Below are 14,913 nucleotides of genomic sequence, written 5' to 3' on the forward strand. Positions count from 1 at the left end.
ACCTACATTTATTAAAACGAGTTCGCGAAGTATTATCAGGCCATGGGAACGGTTGCTTTATAGGGTTTTTTGTTAAGAACGGGGTTTTCGTATTTTAGACCCTCAAAACATACAATTTTACAATGTATCTCTAAACCATTTTGTAGAGCTTAAAAACAAATCATTTAGTACATTAAAATGTTTTTTTACAGTTATAGGTTATCGAGAAAATTAAAAAATTGTAAATTAAAAAACCTCAAGTTATTCCAATAGCGAAGATTTAATTATTGTTTTTTCCTTATTTATAGACACATTTTTATAAAATTGGGTAAATTTATTTGTTTCTTATCATACTATTATTATTTTATATACTATATTACCCTCCCTGTAGCAGCAAACCTAGGTACCAGTTAAACCTAATGTTATTTAAATAGGTTTGTGAAGATCAAATCAAGCAAATGGAAATTCGCTTAGTCTGCAGGTTTGCTGAGGTGGGGGTATTTTTATTCATACTTTCATTTATTTTCTATTAATAGCAAATAAACTGGCATACTCTCTAAATCAATACGGTGTTTGCTTCAAACAACTATATTCTGGAAATATTGAAAAAACTACATTTTTTATACGTCTTTGGAAAATTTATTTATTTTGATGGTCTGTATTTTGACCATTATTTACGCTACATACTTTCTGTTGGGCTTAAACTGTCACAAATTTATTCTTCTTTAATGTAATAATATAAAAGTTTCGGTAAAATCAACGGTTCGAGAGATTAAGTGAAAAACAATAAGAATTGCCATATTTTAAATATTTCGATAACAAGTGGCGCGCCCCGCGGCGAGCGGCAGTATCTCGAGGTGGATAACTTGGATTTTATGTTATGGTCCCAATACTAACAACATATCCAAAAATCAGAACTACCCGACCTTTTGCATACCAAAATGTCTAATTTTACTGGACTATATAGAGTACCTATAAAAATTTTCGATTGGCCTAGCAAACAGATTTAATCTCTATAAAAATCAATTCTTCTGTAAGAGGATGACAGATTAATTAAATATACATAGTAAAATACTAGGATGTTCAAATTATTTTTTAACGCAGTCTTTGTAATCTTCGATTTGTTTTAGAGCAATATAATCTGTTTTAACAGCTGGTTAAATAAAAACTATGGAACTATGATGTTATTTTATTTACTCTTATTTTGTTATTGATTATAGGAAATAAGTAAGATTAGTAGAGATAATTAGACCACAGTTTAAAATAGTTGAAACCAAAATTAATTAAACCACAGTACAAATCGAGGCTCTGTACACGAGTCTTAATGAAAAAGGATAAATGCAAATTATTTTACTGCTCCACTTTTCAAGGAAAGATTAGAAAAATAACAATGTTTACATGTTTTAAATCTTCATGGTAGCTTTCTGTTTACAATTAATGTTTGTCTGCTTAAACTTTGTTTGGATTAGGCCCGGAAATATTGATGTCATAAAAAGAAGATCAAGAATAATCAGGAATCACGATTTTAAATCACCACCACAACTTCAGCCGGGTTTTATACAAAGATAAACGGATGGATAACATAGATTGAACACAACGTCAACATTGAACCCAACTAGGATACTGCATTAGACAAACCATCCTTTTATGAAATCGTGTTCAGTTGTGGTTACGTTTGGGGGTGCCTATATCAGCGCCCCCAAACGTGAAAATATCACTTTTATTTCAACTATGAATATATTGTAGTTTAAATTAACTAATATGGGAAATTACGATGTACATTTATTCAATGAGGGTGGGTAATTATCAAGGATAGAACTGATAACGGTGTGGATAATAAACATTGACAATTACGTCATTAGCTTTACTAGCGTGTTTACTTTTTATATTCCTGCTACATGTGACCAAATGAATGTTATTTGAACCAAACAGCTGTTTCAAACTATTATTGTTTTTACTTTTTTTGTTTACGCTTATTTATTTAATTAATGCAGTGAAATTGATAAAAAGGATAAATGTGACGATTAGTTTTGATGTTAGGACACCAAAGTTAAATTATGTGTACTATGAATTTTATTGGATATTATAGTTTTATTTTAGGTCGTTTCTACTCAGACCTACTGGAAATTGTGTATAGTAGTTGTATTGTGGTGATAATAATTATGGAAGAGGCAGGTATGCTATGGAAGGTGGTATCGTTGACTAGGTCTATACACTTCCCAATTCACTATTACTCTCTCTACTGTAGGCTACTTATGTGGAGTGTGTGCGTCTGTGCGAATCGGCTGCAAATCTCACTTCAACGCTTTTCACATCGTAAAAATTGCAGAATTGCTGTTTTATTGTAAAATTATCGGATTTAAGATGCATATCGTATAGGCCTATAATGGAATCGGGCTAACACCTAGTTATGATTAAAATATTTGAGAAATGATGAATAGAGCCAACCTATCATGTGAACTGCCATAGTAAACAATACTGTCCCATTAGCTGGCTATTGTCTCTGACATCAGATATTCCATTGTCTGCTCAGGTTCTACATAGTCAATGATTCTTTTGTACCTTAGAATCTTCGGTAACAGGGAAACAATTGGTTGAGGTTAAGATTTACATTTTTAATTAAAGCAGTAAATATGTTATCTATTCAAGACAAGCAGACAGGTTTTATGTTCCCTATAGCTTCTTCCAATGAACAACCTTAACGTTGCATACATCGATTCAATAATGTGGATTCACTTTTTTTATTAAACAATTAATATGTTGTTAGTTCAAAACAAGGGAATTATACTTTGATTTGTTCTGTCTTAAAACCTAAACATCCCTAGTTTTCAGTCCACATTGAAACAATCTATAAAATTAATACAAGGGGTTTATCTGTAACATACCTTTACCTTCCGCCCTACTTAACAGATTGTTACGATTTAAATGTCAATTGAAACATTATGATTTGGCGAAGGTACTAATAGTTTCTAAAAAGGTCATTATAACCTCATTATTCAAGGTCATTATTTAGGGGGCGAAGTTTGATTTATTTAAACGGTTCACTATCCGTTAGATGTTAACCAACTTTCTTTATAACGGCTTAATGTTAGTTGTAATGGAATAACAGCTGATTCTTCAGTTGTAAGATAGTTACCAGGGACGAAAAAGTTTATGAAAATTACTTTTATGATATAGAGTACCTATAAAAATTTTCGATTGGCCTAGCAAACAGATTTAAACTCTATAAAAATGCGCAATTTGACCATAGTTCCTACGGCAAATTCATTATTTGTACAAAACTATATAACTTTTATATATTCTTCATGGTTTGTTTAAGTCTATTACCTGCAGTTCTTAAGTAATCCATGCAGTATTTTTATCAAACTAAATAAATTTGATATCACCAATAAGATGTGGATTGATATGTTAGTTTATGTTCTTCGATTAAAAAACCAGAACTTTAATTTTTGTTTACATTTTTAACAACAAATAAATCAAGAGATTTATGAATGTTCAGTGATGAATCTTTTATGAAAGACCTTTTAAAGTTTAGTTTATTTAGGTGAAGGAAGTCATTTGGAAGAGTGACAGATGTTGGTAATACAATACCCTACTTAAAATGTTTATAAAATCAACGGTTTTTGAGCTATTTAAGAAACAACATTTTAAATGGTCGCCATTTTGTTTTATGAATTTGAAAAATCTTCATAATTTTTTTGTAGCTTTGTCTAGTTGTCATTAATGTTTGTGCAAAGTTTCCATTTCGTATGTTTAACCATTCTTTAGAAAAAAATTAATAACTGGAAAAAACAAAATGGCGGCTGTGTGAGTAACTAAGGACTTCCGGACAATTTAAATATGATATTTAGGTATGTTTCTTACCCAGGAGCAATGGCCCTAAAATATTGGTAGAGAGTTCCGGGACACCCTGTATATTTATTTTTTTCAAGACCTATGATGAACAGTCAGCGTACCTTTGTGTACTAATAACCGGTAAGGAAGTTGCCCTTCACCACAACAGAAATCAGAATATTCTTACTCATAAATTTACAAGTTAAGAGCTATGAGAAAAAAATCATTGTGAAATACTGGTGAGTTACGTTCTTTCATACCACTCCATGGAATTACTGCTTAAGGGATACAAACCTTGCAAGAAAGCCTTACAAGTATCAGAAAAGCCTCTGTTGCCAATCAGGGAAAGCACGAGAGTGATTAATAGAATTCGTGTAGACGTTACTGATTCCATTATTGAGCACATGAAATCATTCCAAACGGAGATCACAATTACAGTCTATCTAAATCTATAAAAAATAGTTACATAAAGAATTAAATGTTAAAGAAACGTTATATATGTTTAAGACAATGTTTCCAGAACATAAAGTTTCTTATGAAAAGTAAAAATAAATATTTATATCAAAATTTAACATGACGAAAAAAATTGATGCACTAAACAATAAAACCAATAAAACTAATCGACATATGGAAATGCACAAGCAGTTAAATGAAGAACTTAAATCATTGCTAATAAAGAAGAAATTACAATTAAACAAGGTGAAATTGTTTTATGACAAGGATAGAGCTGATTGACAAGAAGCACAACAGAATCCGCAAAAAGAAGCAATTGCTATGGACTTAAAAAAAACCTCCCAGTTCCAAAAATTGAAACGAACTATGTTTAAAGAGAATTGGATGAAACGCCACTCGGTTTATAAACAACTTACCGGGCTGTGATTGGGCAGACCCCTTCATACAGGGTCACAAGCCATTTTAACTCAAAGATCCGAAACATCTCATACACCAGAACAGCCAGTGATGATGAAACTGTAAACAGCTATTTCGACAACTTAGAAAAAGAGTTACATAGGATTCAAAGAGAAAATATTTGAAATTATGACAAAAAACCTTTTTTATGAGCATCATGCTGGAAAATTAATAACTAAAAGAGGCCTAATATCATGAAAGGATTCAAAATTCATCAAAGCTTGCATATGCATTATGGTAAGTGGCAGAGTTGCCAGAGAAGTAGCCCTGTCTGCGTAAACTACTAAGTAGAGAAAATATGACAGACTTGGATTGATAATGGCCAAATACACGATATAACTGAACGAAATCGGATTGGTTTGTGTCATTAGTGCTACCAATAAGAAGTGTCAAAGGCTATTATTGGGGACAGCCTTTGCTCTCACCTTAATTTAGAAGTTATTAAACATTGTGAGATACATAACATCAAGTTTATTGCTTTGCCACCAAATGAAACTCACATTTTACAACCACATGTTGTGATATACTTATGAGTCATGACCCATGAGTTATGACGCTCATTTTGGGAATGATGCAAGAGATTTTCTCAATTTAAATTTCTACTAACAGTAGATTGGTGGCGGTGGACCAGTGAAGTGACCACCACGATCACCAGATCTCACCCCCACCCTAGTTTATGTTTGGGGTAGAATGAAGGAACTTGTATATTCAACATCTGTAGAAAGTGAAATATACCTGATCGGTAGAATTTTGGAGGCTGCTGCGGTCATATTAGAGAAAAATTAATTCGAATATGTGCGGCAATCGATGATAGCATGGTTCACAATGTGCAATCGAGTTGGTGTTGGTGGTGGAAACATTGAACATCAATTGTAAATAATATTGGTCAGTCCGTAGATACTTCCAAATTCGGTTCTTGAATTTAATCACTTACGTACAGATTTACTACTTAGTCATACCTCATGTAAATAAATAAACTTATATTTTCGTAGTTAAAATGTTTGTCTTTATATGTTTTAATTCATTCATTATTTAAATAATACTAAAGCAGCACACTGATTAACAACGAGCAACACCCAGGAAATCATCACATTTTAACAATGTATTGATTCACACGTTCAAGCATAAAAGAGCTTATTGACATGATCACTAGCAGTGTTTTTACTTATTAAGTAGTAATTAGTTGGTATTGACATGATAACATTTCCTAACAATTAGTATTCTCCCTTACTTGCAGCCACCATTTTTAAAATAAACAATCTAAAAAGATCATGTTTTTTATTAGTTCTTAAGGTAATAAGGACATCAAATAAATACCAAATTTAATTTTTTTTTAAGCCGATCTTGAATTAAAAAGGTTTTTGTAAGAAAAGGAGGCGACTAAACAAGTAACTTTTGAGTTTATTTTAATTGATTTTTTTTTTAGTTGATATTTTGATTTATCTATGGTCCAGGAATAACAGCTAAAAATGTTGGTAAAGAGATCCGGGACATTCTGTAGGATCACTAATAATATGATTTGGCGTTATTTCACTCACTCGTCCTTACAGTTAGAGGAAGTTACAAATAGTATGATTCTCAATAAACTATTACTTAGTTCTACATTATTTTCCGATGGTTACCATTTATTAATATAAAATTATAAAAGCACAATCATCATTAGTTCTTGCTCTTTCTAACAATTTAGACGACTTTACAAAAATAATATGGTATTCTCAGTAATCCATTGCTAAGGTAATAGGCTATTCTTCAGTAATAGTATTATTTATCATAATATTTATTTATCGTTTAGTAACGCCTACGTGTGGTTCTATACGCGACATATACACAACCTTACGTATTTGTGATTTTTTTCTATCCACCTCAACAAATCATAAAACAATGACTTTTTATTCTATAATTACTAATTTATAAAAAACAAAATTCTAACGAGATGGATCACTCTATCATGGGTTTAGTTTACCTCTTTATCCTATTATTACATTTCAAATCTTGCGCTACAAACCCTGAGACATCCGCAGAGCTAATATACGAGTAGGGTGGAGACAGGAAGTAACACTTGAATAGATTTTATTGGTTCTTAACGGTCGAGAGGTTCCTCTCCATGTCCCAGTATCGAACTAAACTTCCCACATAATAATGGCTAAATCGGTCTTTTTCAATATGTCAAGTATATTAAGGATCGTTATATGCACCGCTAAAACTATTTTCAGTTAAAGCGATTATATAACGTTAGTCTGACAGGGATTTTACGTAGGGTGTAAAATATTACGTTGTGTAAAATAATAAATTCTGAGCAGTTTCTGAATTTGCGTGAAATAAGCACGTAAAAAAAAGTAAATGAAGAACAGAAATCAATCAAGTAATTGACAACCAAGCAAAAACCGTTGTTATATTAACGAAAGTTATTTTACCCGAAAGCAATATACAGTATAGGAAACATTTCCAATGAAGCGAAAAATGGAAAACGTAAAGAAAACTATTAAATAATTTTACTTTTTTCAAATATATAACTTCACATTATAGTATCAGTGTCGTTAACTATGAAAGATTGCTTGTGTTAACTTTCGTTAACTTGTGCAAACTTAATAATATAAGTGTATAATATTTGTATCGTCTCTTAAAAACGGAAATCTAAAGCAAACGTCACCAAAGGGAGAGTTACTATTTATTGTAAAGAGAGAAGTTTTCTTGTTTAATTTAGAAGGCATAAGGTTACTATGATTATACTATAATCATTTTTGCTTTTTCCTCCCAAATTTTTAGGTCGATTGACAGTAATGACGGGCATTGAAAACGAGTTGATTAACTCAATAAACTAGTTATTGTTGACTACAACACGTATAACATAGTTTACTAGACCTTACTCGCATAGAGAAGGTAACAGTCGTCAAATGAAGCTAATACAGTTGTCCCTTTTAATATTTATGGACAATAAACATTATTCAAAGCCTCAGTACGCGCTCGATAAAATTAAAAGTTTGTTGAATACTTAGAAGCCATTAAATGCAGGCTTGGAAACTTTGCCTCGTTGTTGTTCTCTATGAAGTGCGCAGCTGGTGGGCAAACTCTTATAATTGAGATTCATAAAGAATTCCTTTTGAATAATAATTCAAAGTGTATTGTTTATCAACTGTAACTAAACAGAATTTTCAATGTTTGTGAAACCATTAAAACTTAAGAAATCCTGGTATATAGTCAGCAAATTAATTAATATAGGCACATGTTTTTAGAGGCTGTATAAACCAAGTAACTAACGTAACGTTGAAACATAAATCAAGAATGATTTGAGAGACCTGTACAAATTTTTACTGTGCATAATTATAACTATTAACAGACAACTAAATGGATTTGTTGACTTCAAAAACTGTGACATCATATTACAAATGTAAAAATAAAAACACTTTTTAAAAAAATCCAGGTTTTTAAAGGCACTAAAAAGTAGAAAATAATTTATAAATATTGGAGAGAACAAATAATTGTAAGATTTGAATTGAAAAGCGTGGGGTGCATGCAATTGCTAATTTACAATTACCTTCACCTATTGAACTACTGTATTATATATTGCATACACCCCACGTTTTTCGTTTCACATCTTACTATTATTTATTCTCTCCACATATTTATAAACTAGGTATTTTATAATTTTTATTGCATTTAATACCGTGGAATTTAAAAATGTGTTTTTATTTATAAATTCATTTTTTTCTTTAATGTTTAAATATTCTAAATCTATTTTATATTTAAAATTTGTTTTATATTTAGAATCTGTCGGGAGCAGAACCTGTAGCTCTTAATCGCTGCTCTTTGAACAGTTAAATTGAATTATTTACAGCTGACTTCAATAAATTGATATACTTAATGATTTACATTCTTCCAAAATGTAAACATTGAAACTTTGGAAGCCCATCGGGTGTATTCCAAGGGAAATATGAACGAACATCATTATTTAATATTGCATTGTCATCCATTTGCGAGCTATGTTTCAAGTTTCTAGTCTCTAGCTCATCGGGAAGTTGGTTTATTATCGATTGCAAAATTTGTACCGGATAAGAAAGCGAGCTAAAAAAGTTTTAAAAATCAGCTTACTTTAGCCGAAATATTGTTAACTTATATTCCATTAGGCCTACATCGCCTCTATGCGTATCAATAAGCCCTTATATCCTTAGAATGATAGGTCACCTAGTAAAAAAAATAATAAAATGTTGATCTTAAAGTAAATCTTATTTTTTAATTTAATGGTTGTATATGTATTGGTAAGAGTTAAAGAATCTTAATCAGGAGATTGAAATACAATGGCCACAGTGAGACTAGTTGTTTCTTTACTTTAAGGTCTACCTTTCACTTCTACCTCTCTCCAAGACTACCCATGTTCCATTAAATGTTCGTGAATTTTAAATATCAAGAAGTAACGTCTTGTATAATTGATATAACTTCCATCTATTATTATAGAGTTGTTTTAACGATTATTTTGAAAATATTTTTTACCCGGTGTCTGGTGACTTTACTACGTTAACTTTTTCCATGGTTAGTAAGGCGGTTTTTATCCGGAGCCTGAACAAAAGCGCGACAGATTACGTAGCCATATTGGCGATGTTCTAGGGGTTCGTCCTGATTCCTCGAGTCACAAAACATCAGTACATTACCGGCTCAACCCTTCACTTTGGCTTATACATTCCACACACAGTGCAAAGACTTTCTGGACGTAACTATAAATGAATCAGTGAGTTGAAAAAAGTACCCGAGTCAATTTTCGCAACTTTCGGTAAACGTAAAAAAACTGTATAAGTTTTGCATTAACAAAAATATAAATGCATAAAAAATTGAGAATATTATTTTTAGTACTACAAAAAAGATAACAACACAAAACTACCATTTTTTATGAGTTATGTAAATGAAAAAAAAATTAATAAATTGTTGACTGAGGTCCCTTTTTGCTCTCAAGTCAAGTTTTTTTACCAAGATTTCTTACACCATACTAAAAAAGGTCAATAAAAAATTTTTAAAGGAACACTTTTATTTACAAGGATTTCATGTACTTTACTGACATATATTATGTGCAAAATTAAGTATTTTGCCAGTTTAAAGTTCTGGATTTTTACTCTTCGTACTTCACTCAATGTTATCTTGCTCGTCCGTCGTTTCCCAGTTTAGAATTTCATCATAGAATTGGATGTGTTCGTTTGGAATGTAACTATACAATCTTCTCAAATCAACAATCTTCTTTCTTTTAATGCGAACAAAACCCCTCGGATAAGCTTTTGTATCTGGTAGGGTGAGGCACAGGCCCTTTCGCAAGTTAAACGTATGCAGTGTCTGAAAATCTCCCGTTCTTATATGCATACTTGCTTTGACAGTACCTTTTTCCAAATAGGACTGGAAATAATAAAATTTGGAAATAACAAAATGTTGTTTCTCTTGACGAGGCAAGGTTTTGGTTTCGTTTGATACGGCTGTCTTTTTATATACCGTAGGCCACCATTTGGAATAGTCAGTAATTAAATCGCTTTCGACTAAGGTTACTGTACATGGAGATTTCTTGGAAGAGTTAACTATTAATTCACAAATTTCCTTTGGAGTGTAAATTCTGTCTTCATACTGAAACTTCTATCGCAAGAATTATAAGAGTGTCCTCGCAATGGGTAAAACTGCTTCACAACTTTGAACCTACCCAAGTCACACAAAGCAAGACAAACTTTAGATAATGTGTGGTTTTTATTTTGACCACAACAATTATCTGAAAAAAGGTGAAGTTCCTCAACTTGGCTAGGGAGTGTACTAATATAATCCATTAAGAATGAAGTAACATCATTACTTCCTTTGTGTGCTTTTCCTTCATGATAAACATAATAATGTGAAAGTTTAGTTTTTGTATTGTAAACACAAAAAACTTGCACGGTTAACTGGCGCAAGTAAAATACGTCTTGCACCGGGATTTTTGGTAGCTCAATGTTTTGCATAAAGTCAAATACAAGGCCAACAACTTTTTCATTATTTTCAGACATTTTTGTTGTATCTTGAAGAGCTTTGTGAAATTGCTTAGCGCGCCTGCGATGAACCATTAACTCTGCAGTGGCAACACGCTTTGCATTTTCATTAATATGAGGGCTTTTCAATTTAACTTGACGTTCCTCACAGTAGGCACAGGTGTCTATTTGGGGCCTACCGAATTTTAATGTAAAGTTCTCATTAAAATACTTGAGATAAAACTCGTATTTGACACCAACACTTGGAAACCTTTAATTATTTACATTTAATTCTGTTAACCTATAAAAATTGCATTATGATTCTAATAATTTCGTATTGGCAATAATTAAGGGCTAATAATCTTAAATAATGGAGTTTTCCTATAGGTATGTTGTTAATTACTACGGTTTTAATTGCAAACTGCCTGGGATCACCGTAGAATTAGAAGCATTTATTACAAAATTAACGTAGTTAATTGAGGTAAAATTGTTTGTCTGGGTAGCCGAGTGGTTATAGTGTTTTGTCTGGGTAGCCGAGTGGTTATAGCGTTCACCATCAAATCGGAAAGTCGCTGGTTCGATTTCAAGCGAGATCGTTTCCAAACCTAGATGCCATTTGTCTTTGGGCTATGTATTAATGATGTTATCTAACATAAAGGTCGATGTTAGATAGTAACCAGGGGTTGACAGTTTCTTTTCAAAACGTAAAAATGCCATTAGGGGATGAAAAAATTCCATACAAAAAAAAGGACAAAAAACAGATATATAACGTAACTATTATGATATTTTTTTCTTTGATCGAATCAGGTATATTATACTATTTTAGATTGTTGTGCTGTAGCCTCAACCTGTCATACCCTCCCTTGCATGTGACCCGCACATAATGGTAGTCAGTGTTGGTTGCACGAACTGTTGTGCTGTAGTAAGGCGGTATTGTATTTTTTATTTTATTTTATTTACATGCTTCAATACAGCTTACACCATTTACATTGAAGCAGTTCATACACTTATAATAATTTCTTTAGCGGGTTTCTTCTTGTCCATTCACTTCGATTTAACTTACACTTTCATGCCTTAATATGTATCGCGAGGGAGGTGCTGATTCTATAGTTAGGCCGATGCCCAGACGTTTCGGTTTCCCTCCTGCATGTGACTCCCACCATGGAAGGTAGACCTAGAGATAGTCAGTGTTGGTGGCACGAACTGTTGTGGTGTTGTAAGGCTGTATCGAGAGGGAGGTGCTGTGACGCCGCTGGTTCTGTCCGTCAGGTGGAGACCATCGGCGACGCCTACATGGTCGTCTCCGGAGCGCCCCAGTCCGAGGACAACCACGCGGAGAAGGTGTGTGACATGGCACTCGACATGGTCGAGGCCATCACCGACCTCAAGGATCCTTCCACAGGTAATACACCAGTAGGCCTACATGTAACTGTTGTGTAAGAGTGTTTGCAACTGGTATAATATCATTAAAATTCATTGTTGTAGCCCCGGAACTGTAATATATAAAATATCTGGTTTCACAATACCAAGGAACTTTTGGAACTGATAAAGGTATTGTAAAACCAGATATTTTATAATATCATTGTCAAAAATCTGAATGTAAATACATTCTTTGTTTTAGGTTTATTTTTGGTGGTGGTATATGTATGGGGCTGTTGCGGATACATTCATCACGAGTAGTCTATTTACAATCGTTTCCACGATATATCAGGTCCTGAAATCTGATCCCGTTATCAGCTAAGAAAACCTCTAAAACATAAAAATGTCAGCTCACACAGACTCATTGAAAGGCACTTTATTATTATTATTATTATTTTCTTGAATATTACCCCTTACACTTTTAAATAAATATATATTAGAAATACATCTTAAGAATTGTATGTTACAAATAGTTGTAAGACGAGTTTTGCTCGTTTGTGTAATAAATTGTAGTTGCTTAAAAATGTAAATTAACCTAGACCCGTGTTAAAAAACCAACATAGGTCGTATCATTATTCGTTTAGTATAATTGTTTTTAAATGCATCTTAAAATAACTCATATAAATAATTTCATTGTAAACTTGAACATTTTGTGAACTAAAACGGTTTTGGATTATTACTTTAGTGCGTTAGAAAGAGTAAACTGTTTTCAACAATAACACTATATTCTGTTGTATTCATCACATAAACTTTACAGACAGGCTTTGCATCAACACAACTGGGCGTCAAAACAAGTTATGTAATTCTTTGAAATTTGTCTTTTTTTAAGACTGTATGGCATCTCTGCATACAACGGGGGGAATCAACGTGATATTTATTCAGATTGAAAAAGATAGAGTCGGTTTCCATTTATCTAGATCAACGTTAATAGCCATAAGCAATTACATTTACATTTTTACAAAATATGATTCTCGTTTCAGTGGATTCTTGTTTTGAATAAAAAATACTTTGATACCTTAAGATTTTGGTTTGTCATCGACCTTATTTTATAACAAGTGCAATCTTACCAATTACGTTTTAAGTTATGAATACAGTTGTAATGATAATAAGCTGTAAAGTGGAATTGACCCATCGGCCAAGAGTCTTACGTCTTATAGTAATTCATATATCATACTGATTTAGCTCTTTTTAAACTCAAACTCCAAATGTACTCTCGTATAATATTTACTGTTCAACCCCTATACTTCCTTATTGCTTGTATAGTATTCCTTCTTCTTCAGTTCTTGGTTATCAATTTTCAGTGGAGATTACATTTTACATTATTTTACTAAAACACTCAAAGTTCAGTATCCTAAGTAAACTACTACGGCTAAAGCCGGGGAGCACTTGGCTCTATTCCCAACCATATAAATAAATGTAACTTTTTCTCAATAACTATAAGAGATATCATTATGATTTTATCTGCCTTAAACCTTATACATTTTTACACAAAATATAAGTAAACGAATTACTCATAAAATGTAAGAAATATTTTTTTGTATTCTAAACGTTCAAAAATTAATTATTTTCAATATTTTTTTTATTTTTACTTTCTCCCCCTATACATAGCCTAGTATAAAGAGAAAGATTGTTTTCGTCAAAATTTTAAGTTATATCCGTTTTGGATCCCTCTGGACCCAAAAAAGTGGTTTTCGAAGTGACGTCTGTGTATGTGTCCGTATGTGTGATTGTGTACAGAGCTACAGACTACACCTGTAGTCCGATTTCGATGAAATTTGGTATGTAGGTACTAATCCATGGTACAACCGGGAGTTTCTTTCATTTAAATTTTCTTTTTTCTTTTTATGGTGAGAATCGAATACTCTCGATTTAGCATGCTATAGCCCTTCAAATTCTAAAAAAATAGTAAAACTCCCATTCCTGTAAAAATTACGGTTCAAATGTCTATAAAATACTTTTTTAGCCTCGAATTCTCTTTTGCATTGAAATCCATTTTCTTCCTGCATTTCTTCAAGTTTATTCATTTCTTCAATTTCTTCTAGTTGTAATTGAAGTAACCGGCGCTTGCTGGAAGTTGAATATGTGGTTTTTGACTTAGAAGGGAGTTTTGGAGGTTGACTGTTTCTTTCTATGGGTTAATAATTCTTGTCATTTACAATTTCAGGGGAATATCTATTTGGAGGATGTTCCTCTCTCCCTAACCTTTCGTATTGACATGTTTCTTGACATAATTTATAAGTCGGGTTTCGGCACCAAAGTTAAAAATATCAAAGACAAGACTTAAAAGACACTTAATAAACTTGATCTGTATTTAACAAAGACAAGGTTTACAAAATCATAAATAATATGAGAACATATAATGTTGCATCAATTAATCAGAAATACCAAGGCAGACAATAAGTTATAACAGTATTTGTTAGGTAATTAATGCTTTTAAGAATTATTTATTTAAAAGTTGTATTTTCTTACCTTTTTCTCTGAAACTATCGCACATTCACATTGAACCTTTTTGTAAACCAAGAAAAAGATATAATGGTATCAATTCTGTATGCCTTGAATGCAAAAGGATAAATTTCCCTCTCTGGGCCATAGAGTACATGTTATTTCGTAAATTGCCTTATTATTGAACTTTAAAATAATGAGCGTGGCCGGCTGGGTATGGCCGTGACAATTTCTATATTGACGAGTGATTTTTAAAAATAAAACACAAACATTTTATTAAAATAACCCGTACTTTATTACTTATTTGTCCCCAAAAACATAGTGAGGGGGGGTCATTTTGATTACTACACAGAATGAAAAAATA

General features: G+C 32.2%; 1 protein-coding gene across 1 annotated transcript in view; it reads left to right on the forward strand.

The window, feature by feature from the left end:
- The window catches only part of LOC128987856 (soluble guanylate cyclase 88E-like), a 283,796-nt gene that overhangs the window by 216,485 nt on the left and 52,398 nt on the right, over positions 1-14,913 (forward strand). Inside the window, exon 11 of the mRNA XM_054408910.1 lies at positions 11,910-12,090. Coding sequence (XP_054264885.1) covers positions 11,910-12,090 — 181 coding nt within the window. The remainder of the gene's footprint in view (positions 1-11,909; positions 12,091-14,913) is intronic.

The sequence above is a fragment of the Macrosteles quadrilineatus genome, unplaced genomic scaffold, assembly GCF_028750875.1.
Source record: "Macrosteles quadrilineatus isolate MER2022 unplaced genomic scaffold, UCM_ALF_1.0 Scaffold_2__2_contigs__length_208266976, whole genome shotgun sequence".
In the NCBI taxonomy this organism is placed as follows: domain Eukaryota; kingdom Metazoa; phylum Arthropoda; class Insecta; order Hemiptera; family Cicadellidae; genus Macrosteles; species Macrosteles quadrilineatus.